The following is a 17,361-nucleotide window of genomic DNA, read 5'->3' on the forward strand; positions in this document are numbered from 1 at the left end:
CTCTCGGTTTTTCTCCTCTCGGTCTCTGTAGCCCAGGATGCCATAGCTGGGAATGGAGTTGGCATTAGCCACGAGCTCATTAGTCTGGAGATCACCTCCCCTGAGGTTCCAGATCTGACCCTCATTGATCTTCCCGGCATCACCAGGGTGGCTGTGGGAAACCAGCCCCATGATATCGGACTGCAGGTGAGCCTTTCTGGAACTTGGGAATGGGTCCCACGCTAAGTTGGGGAGACTTCTGAGATCTCTGCCGGCAGCCCCAAGGGCTCTGGCGCACCTTCCCAGCCCTCACTCTGAGTAGTTGGGGAGGAGACTGGGGTAGGACCATCTAGGGCTGGGACCTCATACTCAGATTCTGACAAGGGCCTGGCAGGTCATGGAAACAGGCAAAGTTGACTCAGTGGCACTGGAGGTGTATAGGTGTTGACGCCCTGCCCAATGTTGCCCTGTGAGAATGCTGGCCCAGTGTTACCACTATCCCGATATTTAAAAGAAGCCGGAAATTGGATTTTTACATGGGATCTGCCAATTTTAGCAACAGTTTTTTAAACTAGCTCTACGTAAGTCAATCGGAACACAGACTGTTATCTCTGATCAGGGGCAGAAAGGCCACCACAATGCACAGGAATGAGAACCGCAGACCAGCAGTGACCCAGTACAAACCGACAGCCGCTGAGCCTTGGGCTTCTTTGCCAAAGACCTTCCCCCCTAAGGTTGCCTGAGGACACAGTCGTCACTGGGATGCCAGAGTCACACATGATCTTTGGGCTGGGTTCACCCCAAGAGCAGCCTTGTCAAGCTTTGCCAGGCCAGCTCACATAGAGGCCAAGGAGACAAGGATGGTCTCAGGAGCGGGGTTGGGGTCCAGGGTGTAAAGGGGCAAGGCAGAGGACGGGGAGAAGATGATACCCTCCTGCCCTAGGACTGGGGTCACTTAACTGCCCTCTTCCTTTTTACGGGAGGCACTTCCAGTGTTGGGAACTCAACCATAGCCCAACTAGGATTGTCAGTCCCTTCTGGATGGGGTCTCTGCTAGCTCCACTGTCTTGGGCAGTTAAATTACTCTTTCTTCCTATATCCAAATCACCATTCTCTGTCTCTATAGGAGCAGTGTAGTTAGGTCATTTCCCTTACTGCGTTAAGGGACTAATTCCACACTTCTTACCCGGCTTCATTCAGCAAACGGGTGGGACTTCCTAGGGTGTGAGAAAGATGCTTGCCTGGGGTCAGAGCACGTTGCTTCTTCCTGCCATAATCTCAGGAGTATCACAGGGAAGGTCTGTCGATGAAGGAGGGCTCTCATCTAGCCATAGGAATCAGGGAGTCTTTGAGAAAGAAGAAATATCAGTGATGAGCTTTGGAGGATAAGTAGGACATCAACAGAGAGCTCAATAAGGGCAAGTGGGTAGACATTCCAGAGGAAGAGGACAGGCTAAGCCAAAGCCCAGAAGTGTAACAACTGGGTCATGCTCTGGGATGTCTAGCCATGCTCTTGGATGACCAGAGACGTGTTCTTCCTTTGTGATTCCTTGGCATCAGATCAAGGCACTCATCAAAAAGTACATCCAGAGGCAACAGACAATCAACTTAGTGGTGGTCCCCTGCAACGTGGACATCGCCACCACGGAGGCGCTGAGCATGGCTCAGGAGGTGGACCCCGATGGAGACAGGACCATAGGTAAGAAGAAAGAACCAAGCTTCTAGAGGACAGGAAGCCAGGGAGAGACCCCTTATGTATTTAGAAGGTCCTGGAATGTAGCTCTGTTAGAGGCACCCACATCCTGCCTTAGATCCAAGTGCTGTTCCCAGGGAAGCTCCACGGGCTCGGGGTGAAGTCGAGCACAGCAGGTGGGCCACCCTCACTGACAGTCAGGGTTAGATGTGTGGCCAACATTTGGAGGTTCTTTGCCCTCCTTTCTATTGTCCCTTATTTGCATTCTTGAACCATTCTGGATGGGGGAGGAGAAATGCCTTATTTGCTCTCCCACAATGGTCCAGAATGGAGAAAGTGGCCCATCAGCTCTGCAATTCCACAGGTAAAGTTCTTGTGAGTCCTTGGTGCATGGAAAAGACTTTCCCAGGGCCTGTATGAACATACTCAGGGAACATACTTCCTGGCTTACATTGGAGCACAGATGTCTGCAGAATTTATATTCAAGCAGAACGCTTCCTGGGGCAGATGGGTTCCCTTAAATTTCTTTTTTTTTTTTAAAAGTCACTCTGGAAGGCATTATAGGGGACTTGGTTTAAGAGCACAGACTGCCTGGGTTTGAATCCTTGTTCTACCACTTACTGGCTACATATCCTTGGGCAAATAATAGCTGCTATTTAAAAATTTTTAATATTATTATTCAATATCACTTTTCTCCCAACCACTTCACCTACCCGTCGAGTTTGCCTTCCTGAAAATTTGCAAGTCATTTTCCTCTACTAAATGGATACTCAGTATATCATTGCCTTTTCCACTTTTTCCTCACCAAATGCCTAGTTTTCCAGTAAGGATCAAAATAACACTAGGGGAATACAGCTCAAGTGTAATGTGTTATTATATACCAGACTACACTTGTGCCCTGTTAGCTGCTGACTTCTACAGGTGTCTAGAACACATTGAACCAGAGAGAAAACGCAGGTTTTGGGTCACCAGTCATCATGCAGTTATAAGTCATTAGGGATGTCTTATTGATGACCACAGAAGATAATATCATCTGTTCAGTAGACTGATCTATTTGGATATCAGTGTCTCCGTAGAAATTGAGTAACACCAGTAGTAGTTTTCTGTTCTTCTCATTAGCCACAAACTCTAATAACCAAAAGTTCTTGCTAAATATTAGCTATTATTGTTATAAATTCAGCTAAGTACTATAACCATAGAGTATACACGATCTGGCCTTAGTATATTCCAAACAGCATTATAACATCAATGCAAACTTTCCATGCATTCTAGGTCAAGTACAGAAATAGAGAACAGTGTGCTAGGTTTAAAAAGGAAATGGAATATACACTCATGTACACAGCAGCCTTATTCACAACAGCCAAAATGTGGAAGCAAACCAAGTGTCCATCAAGAACATAGTCACTTGGAAATCAAAGCTTTTAGTGCAATGTGAGCAGGAAGGAGTGAGGGCAGGAACATGAGAGAGGAAGGCAGGGAAGATATCAAAGGAGGTACCCAACCAGAAGGGGCAGAGTGAGTTTGTGACAGGAGACATTAGAGAGAGGGCACAGACCCTCCTTACAGTAGGGGATGATGTGTTTTTGGAAGCATGGTGACGGAGTGGGTCGGTTCCGATGATGTATGCTGCCTAAGTGTCTGGCACCCAGCAGGCACCCAAGAGACGTTTGTTACATAAATTACACAAGGCAGTAAATGAGTTGAGTGAATGGGTGAGTGAAGAAAAGTACAAGTAAGAGGAGTGACGATGGAATGAATGAATGAATGGGCTGTCAGGCGCTGGGCAATCAAGGCTGCAGGAGGCTTTGCTGGTCATGGCCAATAAAAGATCCCGTAGCCTAGCGGCATTCAATATATTTGAGTTGAGAACCAACCTCTCCAGTGCCCTTGTCTAATCACCTCACAGGAATCCTGACCAAACCAGATCTAGTGGACAAGGGCACTGAGAAAGGTGTCCTGAAAGTCATGCAGAACCTCACATACCGTCTCAAGAAAGGCTATATGATAGTGAAGTGCCGGGGTCAGCAGGAGGTCACGAACAAGCTGAGCTTGGCCGAAGCAACCAAGAAGGAAATGATGTTCTTTCAAACACATCCGTACTTCAGGTAAGATTCTTTAGGACAACCTTGGACTCCATGGAAAGCAGCCCCGCCTACCAGAATTGGCCTAGATGATTACCAAATTATATATAAAAATTATACAATTAGCATAACCTACCCTCGTCTTTATTTCGGTGTTAAATTTATTGGCTTACTTAAACCAGTTTTTCTTGGACTCTGATGATGACACTGATTAAAAATTGTAATAGGGTATTTCATAAGGCAGAGCACACTTTGGTTTCTCAAAATGTTTTCACTTGCTTTCTCCCACAAAATCTTGAAGTCCCACAAAATTTTGAGTCCCACAGAATCTTGAAAAACACTGGGATTTTTCCCGCTGAATCAGGTACTTCTTTCCTTTCACTTTATTTAGGAACTTGCTGTTCCTGAACAGCAAGTTCAGGGGGGAGAAGGGTAATAAGATATAGAGGTCACTCCTGCTTTAAGGAGAGACAGTGGGAAAATGGTGAATTTTTGCAGACCAGGTTTGCTACTTGCTCTGTGCCCTTGGGAGATGCTCAGCCTCTCTGAGCTTTTGCTTTCTCATCCTGCTAATGCTTCACAGGATTGCGGTTAGGATTAAATAATATGGCACACGCACATGTTCTGGCCAGCACTCTGTAGATACCACCCTGGTTCCTTGTTTCTCTCTGCTCCTGCCCTGAATGGAAGAAACAGATCATTTTCAGTAGTGTTAGGGGTCACAGGGAGAGAAAACTCTGCTCACCAAGCAGAGAGAAGATTCTGTAACAATCACACCCATGGTTCTCAACCCTGAGGGAGCAGTGGAATCTGCGAGAGAGTTTGTTAAAATCCAGCTGGCTGTGCCCTGTCCCAGAGTCTCTGAGGTCTGGGGTGTGGCCCCAGAATTTATGTTTCTAACAAGTTCCCAGTTGAGGTCGACATTGCTGACCCAGGGACCACACTTTGAAAACCACTGTTCAAGGTCTCTGGGAAAGTTAAGTCTTGGATAAAAAAGTGTGCTGAAGGGCTTTGTTGTTGAACATCTGAGATTTAATCCTTGTGTGCCCACATGCTGGGACTCAGCCCTTGCAGGAAAGGCACTCACAGTAGCACTGGAAAAATGATCCTACTGGGTCCTTCGTGAATTTGTGTTAACAGCAAACGCTTAGCAACCAGACCACCTGGTGTGCGACCCTGGGCGAGGTACTTAACCTTCTGGTGCATTAGCCTTTCTTTAAAATTGGTTGTTCAGGGGCTTCCCTGGTGGCGCAGTGGTTGAGAGTCTGCCTGCCAGTGCAGGGGACACGGGTTCGAGCCCTGGTCTGGGAAGATCCCACATGCCGCGGAGTGACTGGGCCCGTGAGCCACAACTACTGAGCCTGCGCGTCTGGAGCCTGTGCTCCGCAACAAGAGAGGCCGCGATAGTGAGAGGCCCGGGCACCGCGATGAAGAGTGGTCCCCACTTGCCGCAACTAGAGAAAGCCCTCGCACAGAAACGAAGACCCAACACAGCCAAAAATAAATAAATAAATAAAATAAAATAAAATAAATTGGTTGTTCAGTGATTAAATATTTTTAAAGCCCTTAGAATCATGTAGGCGCTTAGTAAGCACCGTGTAAACGTTTTTTAAAATTTAATTTTATTGTGGAAAAAACATTTATCATGAGGTCCACCCTCCTAACAAATGTCTAAGTGAACAATGCAGTATTGTTAACTATTGGCACAATATTTTTCAGCAGAGCTCTGGAACTTATTTATCTTCCATAACAGAAACTTTTTGCTCTTTGGTTAGCAACTCCTCATTTCTTCCTCCCCCCAACACCTGGCAACCACCATTCCCACTGTCTGATTGCATGAGTTTTAGATAGCTCACATGAATGGAATCATGTAGTATTTGTCTTTCTGTGACTGGCTTATTTCACTTAGCATAATGTTCTCAAGGTTCATTCATGTTGTCACATATTGCAAAATTTCCTTCTTTTTAAAGACTGAATTATATTCTATTGCATATATCTACCACATTTTTTATCCATTTATCTTTCCATGAACATTTAGGTGTTTCCACATCTTGGCTATTGTGAATGGTGCTACAATGAACATAGGAGTGCTAATACCTCTTTGAGATCTTGATTTCAATTCTTTTGAATAAATGCCCAGAAGTGAGATTGCTGGATCATATGGTAGTCCCATTTTTAATTTTTTAAGGTACTTTCTTACTGCTTTCCATAGTGGCTGCACCATTTTGAATTCCCATCAACAGTATACAAGGGTTCCAATTTCTCCACATCTTTGCCAACACTTGTCTTTTGTTTTTTTGATAACACCATCCTAAAAGATGTGAAGTGATATCTCATTGCAGTTTTGATTTGCATTTCCCGGATGAGTAGCTGAGCATCTTTCCATGTGCCTGTTGGCCATCTGTATGTCTTTGAAGAAATCTCTATTCGAATCATTAGCCCATTTTTAAATTGGGTTATTAGGGTTTATTTGCTATTGAATTGTAGAGTTCCTTATATAGTTTGGAGATTACCCCCTTACCAGTTAGATGGTTTGCAAATATTTTCTCTCATTTTGTAGGTTGCCTTTTCCTCTGTTGATTGTTTACTTGTTGTGCTGAAGTTTTTAGTCTGATGTCATCCTACTTGTCTATTTTTACTTTCGTTGCCAGTGTTTTTGGTGTCATATCCATGAAATCATTTCCAAGATCAATATGATGAAGATGTTCCCTCATGTTTTCTTCTAGGAGTTTTACAGTTTCAGGTCTTACATTTAACCCTTTAATCAATTTTCAGTTGACTTTGTGTCTGGTGTAAGATAAGGATCCAATTTCATTCTTTTGCATGTGGATATCCAATTTTCCCAATACCACTTGTTGAAGAGATTATCCTTTTCCCATTGTGTATTCTTGTCACTATTGCCAAAAATCAGTTAACTGTATAGGCATGGATTTATTTCTAGGCTTGCTATTCTGTCCCATAGGTCCATATGTCTGTCTTTATGCTAGCATCATACTGCTTTAATTACAGTAGCTTTGTAATATATTTGAAAACAGGAACTATGATGCCTCCAGTTTTCTTCTTTATCAAGATTGATATTGCTATTCAGGGATAAATATTTGCTATAAGAAAGAAAATACTAATTTGGGCAAGTCACTTAACCTCTATGATGTTATATTTGTTTTGCTTTACCTGAAAAGATAACTTACCTCATGAGTTTATTGGGATGACAAAAAGAGAAAATAAATGTAACCTTCCCAGCACTGTGCTTGCCTAGGTATGAGCTTGCTCCATAATTATCAACTGTCCGCATTCGCTGCCTGGCTTTTCTGACGGTGTGTGTTGCCCCAAGGAGCTGAGCTCACCTATCCACTTACAAAGCCCAGTATTGGAAAATGATCATATGGACCCTTTATAAATTCATGTGTGCTCTGTCTGGTTTCAGAGTTCTCCTGGAGGAAGGAAAGGCCACGGTGCCCTGTCTGGCAGAAAGACTGACCACCGAGCTCATCTGGCACATCAATGTGAGTCAATGGGTTGAGTTGCAAGCTATAAAAATGGCAGCCTGTCCAGGTCACTTTCTTAGTCATGGGTTGACTAAGACACTCCAGTGAACTGTCCAAACCAGCAGACAATAAGCACATTCTGAAAACCAAATCTCTCCTGGTCAGAGGCTCATGAGAGAGTCCCTGAAATGGGAAAGCAATAACTGCATAACTTTGAAACAAAGAGTTGAATCTGTCAATTTGGGGGAAGCAAAGAAAGAAGGAGGAAAACTCTAATACCAGGTTAGCTGTGTGAAAAGGAGTGAATGCTGAGTTAGCAAATTTTTAAATAGGTTGTTAACAATTCACAGTATAAAAAACATTTTCCCAGCTTCAAACTTATGGGAAATAAATGTTCAGTTTTCACCAATTCTCAAAGATAGACAACCACAAAGTTCTCATGATGTCATTGAAGATAGGGGAACCGTGGCTGAGTGCTTATTGAGAAGGAGAATATTTGTAGCCACCACCCCTGCCGTCGCGGGCTCTGGGAGCGTGCGACAGCCGCCATATCTGCACACCCCCTATGAAGAGGATAATGGCCAGGACACACTGAGGAAAGAGGCAGCAGGCATCCATACTAAAAACAGCCCTTGCACCAAAAATATTAACCCTGCACAAACTACACAAGGACGCTTTCACATATAATTAGCCCTCCAAGACCTCAGTAGATAATCATTTCTCCTAAACTCACAGAGTAAGAGAAACATAAGTAAAATGAAGAAGGAGAGGAACCATTCCCACTTAAAAGACCAAGAGAATTCCCCTAAAGGAACAAACAATGAAACAGACCTGTTCAGTCTAATAGACACTGAGTTCAAAAAGGAGGTAATGAAAATACTGAAGGAACTAAGAAAGGCTGTCGACAGAAGTGCAGACTACTGTAAAAAGGAACTCGAAACTATAAGGAGGAGCCAAGAAAAATTAGAAAATTCATTTGCCAAGACAAAAGCTGAGCTCAAGGCAATGAATAGCAGAATGAATAGTGCAGAAGAATAACTAAGTGACCTGGAAGATAGAAAAATGGAAATCACCCAATCAGAACAATAGACAGAAAGCCAAATGAGAAACAGAATATTTGTCATGCTTGCTTCAACCTTTTACATGAGGTAGAACAACATGAGAAGATGGAAAATTAACCCTTAGAGCAGAGATGATCCCAGGGGCTGGACTCCAGCCCATGCTAAATTGCATGTCATGCAAAAACAATGCATTCTTTTGAACCAGAAAACACATACCAAAGAATATTTGGTTGCAAGGGGCCAGTGGTTCTCAAACTGTGTGTGCACAAAAGTTACCTGGAAAGTTTGTTTAAATTCAGCTTCCTGGGCCCCTGGCTGAGTTTCGGAGTCAGTGGGTCTGGCGGGGGCAGGGCCCGTGAATTTGCTTTTCTCAGCTCCCAGATGATCTGGGGAACACACTTTGAGGAGCACTGAGTCTAGTGGAATCCCCTCAGTTTGCAGCAGAGAATTATGAAAGACATATCCCTGTCTAAAACATATATCCCCTGTCTAACTGAGAAAAACATCTTTTTTGCAAAAACACTTTGCATTTTGATAATTTTTTTATAACATAGCTCTCAGCATTTAAATATTTCATTTTAAATTTTGAACTTAAGTTTTGTACTATTTTAAATTAACTTTAAAAATTTATATCAAGATTTAATTATGATAATTTGAAATATCAGGGAAAAAATTACTACATTTCTGCCTAGAGATACAAGTACAAACTGGAGAGAGAGAGAGAGAAAGAGAGGCTGAGACCTTATCAACTTCTTGGTACCCTAATCCACAAACTGCCTCTAAATCTCAGTGAGCTCATCCTGCCTGGCTGGCTGCACCAACGTCGTTCACACAGGTGTCTTTACCTGCAGTGTTTACCTGCTCGGACTGTACAGGTGGTGAGCGGGATGCAAAGTGGAGCTCTACTGCTTACCAGCTCAGCAATGATATTGAGCAGTTTGGCTCTCTGAGCCTAAGGTTCCTCTCTTGTGAAAAAGAGGCAATGAAGACACATGCTTTGTACCGCAGTGCAGGGCTTCACTGCGATGTGAAGGGCTTGGAATGATGCTTGGCCCAAAGATAACCCTCCTTGGTGCCCCTCTGCATCCTTCCTGCTCCTCCTCTTTGTTAAATTGTTGTTAGCAATGTTGACTGCTTAGGACTGTACCCAGCCTGACAGCGACACACAGACATAGCCTCTACCAAAGCACCATTTATCAGTTTGTAACGCTCAAATGACCACCAACATAACATTTTACTAAAGAAATCTTCCATTATATTCAAGCGTCAACTACAAATTGGCACTTGCCATCTACTTCTACAAGGATTAAATCAAGCGCTGCTGCAGCTGCTGTCTTTGGACACCCCCTGAAAGGAGTTCAGGGTGGAGATCAGGAATGATGCCCTCTGTGCTCTGGGAAAAACTGGCAGAACAGGTCTTCAGATAGTTAGATATTCTCAGAAGATTTTATGAGCCCAATTCTTGTATCTCCTCATATCTAGAAAGGCACTAAAATCCTTCATGGTGACGTCTGCTCCTCGTGACTAGCAGTAACCTTCACGAGACTAGCAGAACCTTCTGCAAAAAATATGTGCTTGATTGCATGGACTCCCCCTTCACCAGAATCACATATATATTGACCTTCCCCCCTAACTCTTTGGAGCAGTTTGTCAGAGCTATCTGAGATGCTATCTCCCAGGCTATAGTCCTCATTTTGCCCCAAATAAAACTTAACTCACATTGTTCATGTTGTGCATTTTTTTAAGTCAGCACAAGGATACTTTTTCTCTCAATGAAAAGCACTGAGCCAAACAAAACAAAAAAACAAAAACAAAAACTGGCCCGCATCTGATTCCAACCCGCTCTGGTCACTTGACAGAACTGCAAAATTCTTGACACTAGATGGTTCAAGCTGTAGTGCATAACATTGCATCCAAAGCCCTTCTTGAGCTCTTAACAGGGGTCCATCTCAACAAGCTTCACAAAATAATAGAAATTCCGGATCCCCTTCAATGTTTTCAAATGAGACTCTGCCCATACACCTAAGAAATTTGTCAGCCAATTTCATCAAGCTGCAGCGTTTCATTGTTTGCTCTTCTTTTGTTCAGAAATCGCTCCCTTTGTTAGAGAATCAACTAAAGGAGAGTCACCAGAGGGCGACAGAGGAGCTGCGCCAGTGTGGAGACAACATCCCCAGCAATGAAGCCGATAAAATGTTCTTTCTGATTGAGGTGAGGATTACTGGGGACCCCATGTGACCCTCAGACACAGAAACTGGCTTCTCCTTAGATGGTCGCATCCTTCCTGGTGGCCCTGCACATCTTGAGGTGGCCCTCCCTATATGTGAGCTTCCCCGCCTGTGGCTTGTGGGAGCCCTGCCCTGCCCTCCCTGGGTCTCACCTGGGAGATGAAGTGGCTGGTGGGTCATCGGACCCCCTTGAAGCCCCAGCTCCCACACCACACTCAGCTGTCCCAGATCCCAGCTCTGTAATATGATTACAGCCCTGAATGATGCTTTTATCTCATTTTTCAGAAAATTAAGGTGTTTAATCAGGACATTGAAAAGTTAATAGAAGGAGAAGAAATTGTAAAGGAGAAAGAGTCCCGCTTATATAACAAAATCAGAGAGGAGTTTAAAAGCTGGATACTCGTACTTGCAGCCAATACCCAAAAAGGTAATTCTGGGGACAGGGCTCCCGCAAAAGCAGCATCATGTTTACCAAGACCAGAAGCTACTTCCGGCACATGAAAAGTGTGCGAAGAGCTGACTGTGCCCACACGAGGGACCCCTTAGTATCTATAACAGCTTCCCACCCATCAGTGTGGTGCGCTGACCTCACCAATTCAACAGAAGACGATTCCACCACCTCCTTCCAGCTTTCTTCTTGCTCCTTTGCTCTGAGGCGAGGCAATTTCACTTACCCCGTCTCTTCCCTCCTCTTCACCCTTAATCCAAGACCAGAGAGGTCAATGCTTTGACAAGAAACTCCTTGCTTCCCCAAGCAGAATTCCAACTTCCATTCTGCTGCAGCCCAAATGCCAATAGGGTGTGTGCCCATGGTGTGTGTGTGTGTGTGTGTGTGTGTGTGTGCATGTGTGTGTGTGTGCACGCATGTGTGTGTGCATCTTTATTTTGGCACTTGATAAAAACAGCACTATTCCTTCCACGGTAGGAGTCCTCCAGCTGTAGTCTGGGTGTATTCTTGGGAGAGCTGTAAGTGCCATAAGGATTTTTGAGTTTCTATTTTCATTTAATTAATCAGATTCTTTTCCTACCAATTATAAACATTCAACTTCTTTCTTGGGTTGATGACTCTCAACTGAAACACGTTTAAATAGAATAAAATTTTGGTTCTTAAAAGTCAGTATTTCTCAAACTGGCATCATCAGACCATGAATATTTTTTTCATTATAAAAAAAACTCTGTTTAGAAACATTGTCATAGGGTTCATTGGGTAATCAAGACTTGAGAAAAAGTCCCTATCTTTGAAATGTCCATGAAATTATTAGAATTTATCCTGGTGGTTTGTTTTATGTTGCAGTTAAGAATATCATTCATGAAGAAGTCTCAAAATATGACAAGCAGTATCGAGGCAAGGAACTTCTTGGATTTGTCAGCTACAAGACGTTTGAGACCATCATGAAGCAGTATCTCGAACAACTGGTAGACCCAGCACTCGAGCTACTCCAGAAGGTCGTTGGTGAGGAACTCTCATAAGTGCCTTTCAAATGATCATCCCGGTACCTCCCATAGTCTCAATGCCTTGAGGGAGAGATTGGAATGGAATTACCAAACACAGCCTGCAGATGCTTGCCCATCTGGGGGGAGGACAAGAGTGTGTATGAACTTTATCTACCTCATACCTAAGCCTGGACGCCGCTGTATGAGGAACAGTCTGTTGCTAACCCTGTAGAGAACACATACCCAGGAAAGGACCAGAAATTGATAGGACCTGCTCAGGGTGGTGGTGCATTTGGCATCTCCCTTTACGGGGATTATGTACCATCCCCACCTTCTCTCTTGGTCTGTAGATCTGGGGAGCTCGGCCCTAGAATGGGGTCATTGTATCATTATGTATCCTCCCTGTGTCTTTAACCCATTTCATTCCTGCTTGCATGTTACTGATGCTTTGTTCTTTCCTTGATCAGAAATTATATGGCAAACTTTCACTGACACAGCCCAAAAAAGTTTTGGTGGATTTTACAACCTTAATCACACAGTCCAGGTAAGTGCCCACAGCTTACTTGTTGGTAGCCTGTACTACTGGCTGATTTATCTGGGTTTAACCTTTGAAAGAAGCTGGATATTTACTATCATTTGGAAACATAAGGCCAGGGTTATAATGGCATGGTTGCTGGGCTGGTGACTCCAGGAGCATCTGTCATTTTGCTTCTGCTCTGGAGAAATGCCTGGGAGAAATGAAACGGAGCACGTGACCTGGTTACCCTTTCTGCAAGATCTTCTGCAGCCTGGCAGGACATAGGCTGGATGACGATGACCATACCTAGTGATGGGCTGGTATTTTTGAATCTTATTCTTGCACAAAGGACTAGTCTTACTCCAAAATCTTTATACGTTTGACTTAAAATATTGCCACAGCTGTGTGGGTTTTCACTTAGCAAGTTAGTTATTGAACCCTTCCCTCAGGAAAGGGAAGAGAGGGGTGTTTGGCTCCCACCTGGGCTTAGATAAAAATCATCTTCCACCCAGGCCTAGACGGATGCGTCAGAAGCTCATTCCACGGGCTCAGGAGAACAAGAAAAAACATTTGTCATTTTTTCTATAACAAAAGAGTTTCTCCTTTCACCTCTTTGGCCAGTTGGTGGAAAACAAATCACACTTCTCCAACTATCCCAGGGGCTGTGTCTGAGTCCTGGGCTGGGTGATGTGCCTGGTCCTTGATCACCATTTCTCCAGGCTGGCAGCTTTCAAGATGTATGTGTCCTTCCTGGGCCTTAGTGGTTGGTCCCCTGGGTGCCCCATGCTCCTGACTACAGGACTGGTCCTCGTGAACGCCTCCCCAGCCCTGCCAGGGCGCAGAGCACTCTGATGCAAACACAGCCTGTTCTGTGGCCGAGGAAAGTCCAAGGGCCTCTGCCCCCTGTGCCATCCTGGGATGAATAAGGTCTGGGCACGGCTACCCGACACCCACCCAGACGCACTCCTCCTGGGTCTGTACCCTGTTCTCCTGAGCCACATCAGAACCAAGGGTCTTGTGTCCTCCCGTGAAACTCCTCTTGGGAAGTGATGCATAGCTCGCTTCTACTCTCAGGCCCCAAATCTGCAAGGTGGGGTGTGGTGTGGTTTGTCACGTACGTGGTTTTGGCCACATACACTCCTAAAAAAGAAGGAAAACCTGCCCTTGTGAAGCTCACAGTTTCTCCCTTCTCTCAAATTACTGTCTCTGCCTTCAATGCACAAAAGTCTGTTTGAAACTCAAAAGCCAAGAAGTGAACCCATTCCACTATGTCCTCTCTCCCTTTCCCGGGATGCCTTTGACCGTGTAGGTGACATGGGAGTCGCAGGATTTCTGGGAAACACGGATATGGAGCTGTTATCCCACTGTGCTCATTAGCCCTGGAGACATTCTTGAATGCTTGGATTCAAGCCAACTGCAGAAACAAGAGTGATGGGCATGAAAATGTAGAATAAACCATAACTGAGGAAGCAGAAATACGGGGATGTGGGAGGAGATGAAGGTCGGGGCAGAGAAAAAGAACAGGCGTGTGATCCCTTTGGCAGCACGTATACTAAACAAACAAACACACACACAGACCGGCAGTAGAGAAGGTGAGCCTGGCACAGGCAAGGGGCAGAGTCACAAGATAGGACAGGTGAGGAAGGCAGCAGAGGGTGAAGGGGGACCTCCTGAAAATCGCCATTTAAAAGTCTCAGGCCTTCTTTGACCTCGGATTATTTTTAACTCCGTGTTCAACATAATAGTACTTCCTAGGCTGTTTAAACAACGGGGGGTGGGGGGGGGGAAGAAAAAGAGAAGTAATATGTTTCTCTTTCTTATTCAATCAGAGCAGGATTGAAGACATAAAAACAAAACAAGCAGAAACAGCAGAAAATCTGATCCGGCTTCAGTTCAGGATGGAGCAAATGATTTATTGTCAAGATCAGATTTACAGCGTGGTTCTGAGCAAAATCCGAGAAGAGATTTTTAACCCAGTGGAAAAGCCTCCACAGAATCTTCAGTCGAAATCGTCCCTTTTAAATGATCCGCCTTCAGTTTCCTCCATTGTTGAGATTTGGGTCCACCTGAATGCGTATTTCTCGGTGAGCATGTAGGGGGTACAGGGACAGTGCACTGTGGTTCCTGCCGAGCAGAAAGCGGGGTAACCGTGTTGACAGCTGCTTAGCTGAGCAAAGAGGGAGAGGCCACTGCTGTGTACCAAGCCCTTTGGCTGTGAAAAACTACTCATATATAATCTCATTATAGTTTTATCGTAATCTTACCAAAGCACTTTTAATTTGCCCCCAAATCAGGTTTCCCGTGTAGCAGAGAATGCACTCAAAATTAATTCCATCTCCAAAGTTCTTTGTATTTTGTGCTATGCATAAATTACAAAATTACTATTATCAGAATACAGCAAAGCACTAACTTGACTGGTTATAGTTTAGCTTCCCTTCATAGTTCAGAAGGCACTCAGCTCTTGAAGTGCCTCAAACTTGCGAGTTCCACAAAGTGGGAATGAAAAAGGCTTTGCCTAGATTTTGCGACCCAGACGGCTTCATGGTTTCTAACACTCCATCCGTGGACTAAAGTATTAGGGCGCATAGAGAAGGAGGTAGCTTTTAAACTGCAAAGAAGCCCAACTCCTGAAGCCCTTTCTTGATCCGAATAGAAAGTAGAGTTACCCAGGTGTGGGGTCCAGCTGTCAGGCAAACTGGAGATGCTGATGAAAGGAGGAAATGAGGCGAGCGCTGACACAGGTCCCGATCGGCTCCCACATGGGACCCAGGGTTCACAGCTGGGAGGTCTCTCCAGGGAGGAGAAGCGGGAGTGGGGGTGGAGCTCCCAGAAGGGCTGGGATGTCCAGAACGTGGTATGGGTTTGCGAGCCTACAGGTGGGTTCTTCGTGCCAGAGGGAATACCTGGGCAGGGAAAACTGGGCGACCCAAATCGATCTTTCCCTTGGTTTGGTACTGACCACTGGCGTGGAGGTGGACGGGACATCAGGACTCAGTAAGTAGACCATGCATGCATCCAAGAACTTTTCTCTGCAGCCACAGGCCTTGGGCCCAGACCCCTCCAGCTGACCCTTCTTATCCCCTCTTCCAGGAAACCAGCAAACGTCTCGCCAACCAGATCCCATTCATAATTCAGTATTTTATGCTCCGAGAGAATGGTGATTACTTGCAGAAAGCCATGATGCAGATACTACAGGAAAAACAGCACTATACCTGGCTGCTTCAAGAACAGGGTGACACGACAGCCAAGAGGAAATTCCTTCAGGAGAAAATTTACCGGCTGGTTCAGGCACGGCGAGCTCTCTATGAATTCCCCCATTTAAAGGGGTAAATTCCAAAAGAACACCAGTGCTGCTGGGTTTTGCTATGCGCATGATTGTAAGGGAGTTGGTACAGGAAGTGGTTTCTCATTTGGGGCCAGACTTTTCTGTTGCTGTCTGTGTCCATCTTCACTGTGCTGCACTCAGCACCTGAGTTTATATCTGAAATCCCGTAACCCACAGAGCTGTCACCTCCACCAGGAGGTCTTCCTCGTCCTCTGTGAAGAGGGGGCTCTCCAGCCCTTGGGCCCCAGAGCCCCCAGTTACAGCATTCTTAAATACTGCTGTCATTCTTTGTTAATTTTTCACCCCTCTGCATTAGACTATGAGACCTCAGAAAGGTAAGGTCAGTTCATATTCTTTTCTATTTTCAGAATCTGGCATGGTGCCTGGCACATAGTAGCCACTTAATAAATATCTCATTGAACCAATGAATGATGGAGATTACCTGAGGCTATGGCTTAAATCCAGACTTTGGTTGTTTGGAATGGTGTCCCTTAGCTGGTCACTTTCTGATAAATTCAGTCATGCCACCTGCTTCCCCTCATTTGCTGTGATGGTGTTTCCCAGCCCCTGGGGAGAAAAGAGGCTGAGTGATTATTATTTTTAATTTGTAGTTTCTCTAATTGCAGTGAACTCCATTGCTGTGTTAAGTCTTAAAGAGAAATTTAATAAGGAAAAACATTTTTTTTAAAAACATAGAGATTCACACCAGTGGTCATCTCTTGATTGGAGGATTATGGTTAATTTTATTTTCTTCTTCAAACTAAGCTAATGACCTCACAGGAATTTTAGGAAGGTTAAGTGAAACCATTTCTACAAACTATGTGTCCCAAAGCAGGTGTTCAAAAATGCCAGCAATTTTTCCCTCCAACAAAGACCTCTTTTTTTCTTTACCTATAGGTCTGTAGAGAAGCCCTCAATTCTAAAGCTCTTCCAGCCAGTTCTTATGTTTAGTTCTTTGATACTTTTTGACAATTTTTGTATATGGTGTTAGATAAGAGTCCTTTTGCGTATGCATATCCAGTTTGCCCAGCACCATTTTTTGAAACGACTGTTCTTTCCCTATTAATCTTGGCACTCTTGTCAAAAATCATTTGACCATATATGCAAGGACTTGTTTCTGGGCTCTGTTCTATTGCATTGGTCTATATGACTGTCTTTATGACATTACCACACTGTTTTGATAATTGTAGATTTGTTGTAAGTTTTGAAATCAGGACATGTGAGTCCTCCAGCTTTGTTTTTTTTTTTTTTTTTTTTTTTTTTTTTTTGGCTATTCAGGGTCTCTTGAAATTCCATATGAATTTTAGGATGAGTTTTTCTATCTTCGCAAAAAAATGTCATTGGAATTTTGATAGAAATTGCACTGAATCCATAGATAGCTTTGGGTAGTATTTGCATCTTAACAGTATTAAGTCTTTCAATCCATGAACATAGGATGTCTTTCCATTTATTTGTGTCTTCTTTAATTTCTTTAAGCAATATTTCATAGTTTTCAGTGTACAAGTCTTTCAATTCCTTAGTTAGTTACCAAGTATTTTGTTCTTTTTGATGCTATTGT

The 17,361-nt window shown here is 44.1% G+C and overlaps 1 protein-coding gene across 6 annotated transcripts in view; it reads left to right on the forward strand.

The window, feature by feature from the left end:
• Positions 1-17,041, forward strand: part of MX2 (MX dynamin like GTPase 2) — a 29,893-nt gene extending 12,852 nt beyond the window's left edge. For all 6 annotated transcript variants that reach the window (XM_036851487.1, XM_036851485.1, XM_036851489.1 and 3 more), the window contains 10 exons: positions 32-186; positions 1,540-1,678; positions 3,579-3,777; positions 7,178-7,256; positions 10,388-10,510; positions 10,813-10,954; positions 11,822-11,980; positions 12,429-12,505; positions 14,308-14,562; positions 15,569-17,041. In XM_036851487.1, coding sequence (XP_036707382.1) covers positions 32-186; positions 1,540-1,678; positions 3,579-3,777; positions 7,178-7,256; positions 10,388-10,510; positions 10,813-10,954; positions 11,822-11,980; positions 12,429-12,505; positions 14,308-14,562; positions 15,569-15,808 — 1,568 coding nt within the window. In that variant the 3' untranslated portion in view covers positions 15,809-17,041. The remainder of the gene's footprint in view (positions 1-31; positions 187-1,539; positions 1,679-3,578; positions 3,778-7,177; positions 7,257-10,387; positions 10,511-10,812; positions 10,955-11,821; positions 11,981-12,428; positions 12,506-14,307; positions 14,563-15,568) is intronic.
• The last annotated feature ends 320 nt before the right edge of the window (positions 17,042-17,361 follow it).

The sequence above is a fragment of the Balaenoptera musculus genome, chromosome 4 (genome assembly GCF_009873245.2).
Source record: "Balaenoptera musculus isolate JJ_BM4_2016_0621 chromosome 4, mBalMus1.pri.v3, whole genome shotgun sequence".
Classification (NCBI taxonomy): Eukaryota; Metazoa; Chordata; class Mammalia; order Artiodactyla; family Balaenopteridae; genus Balaenoptera; species Balaenoptera musculus.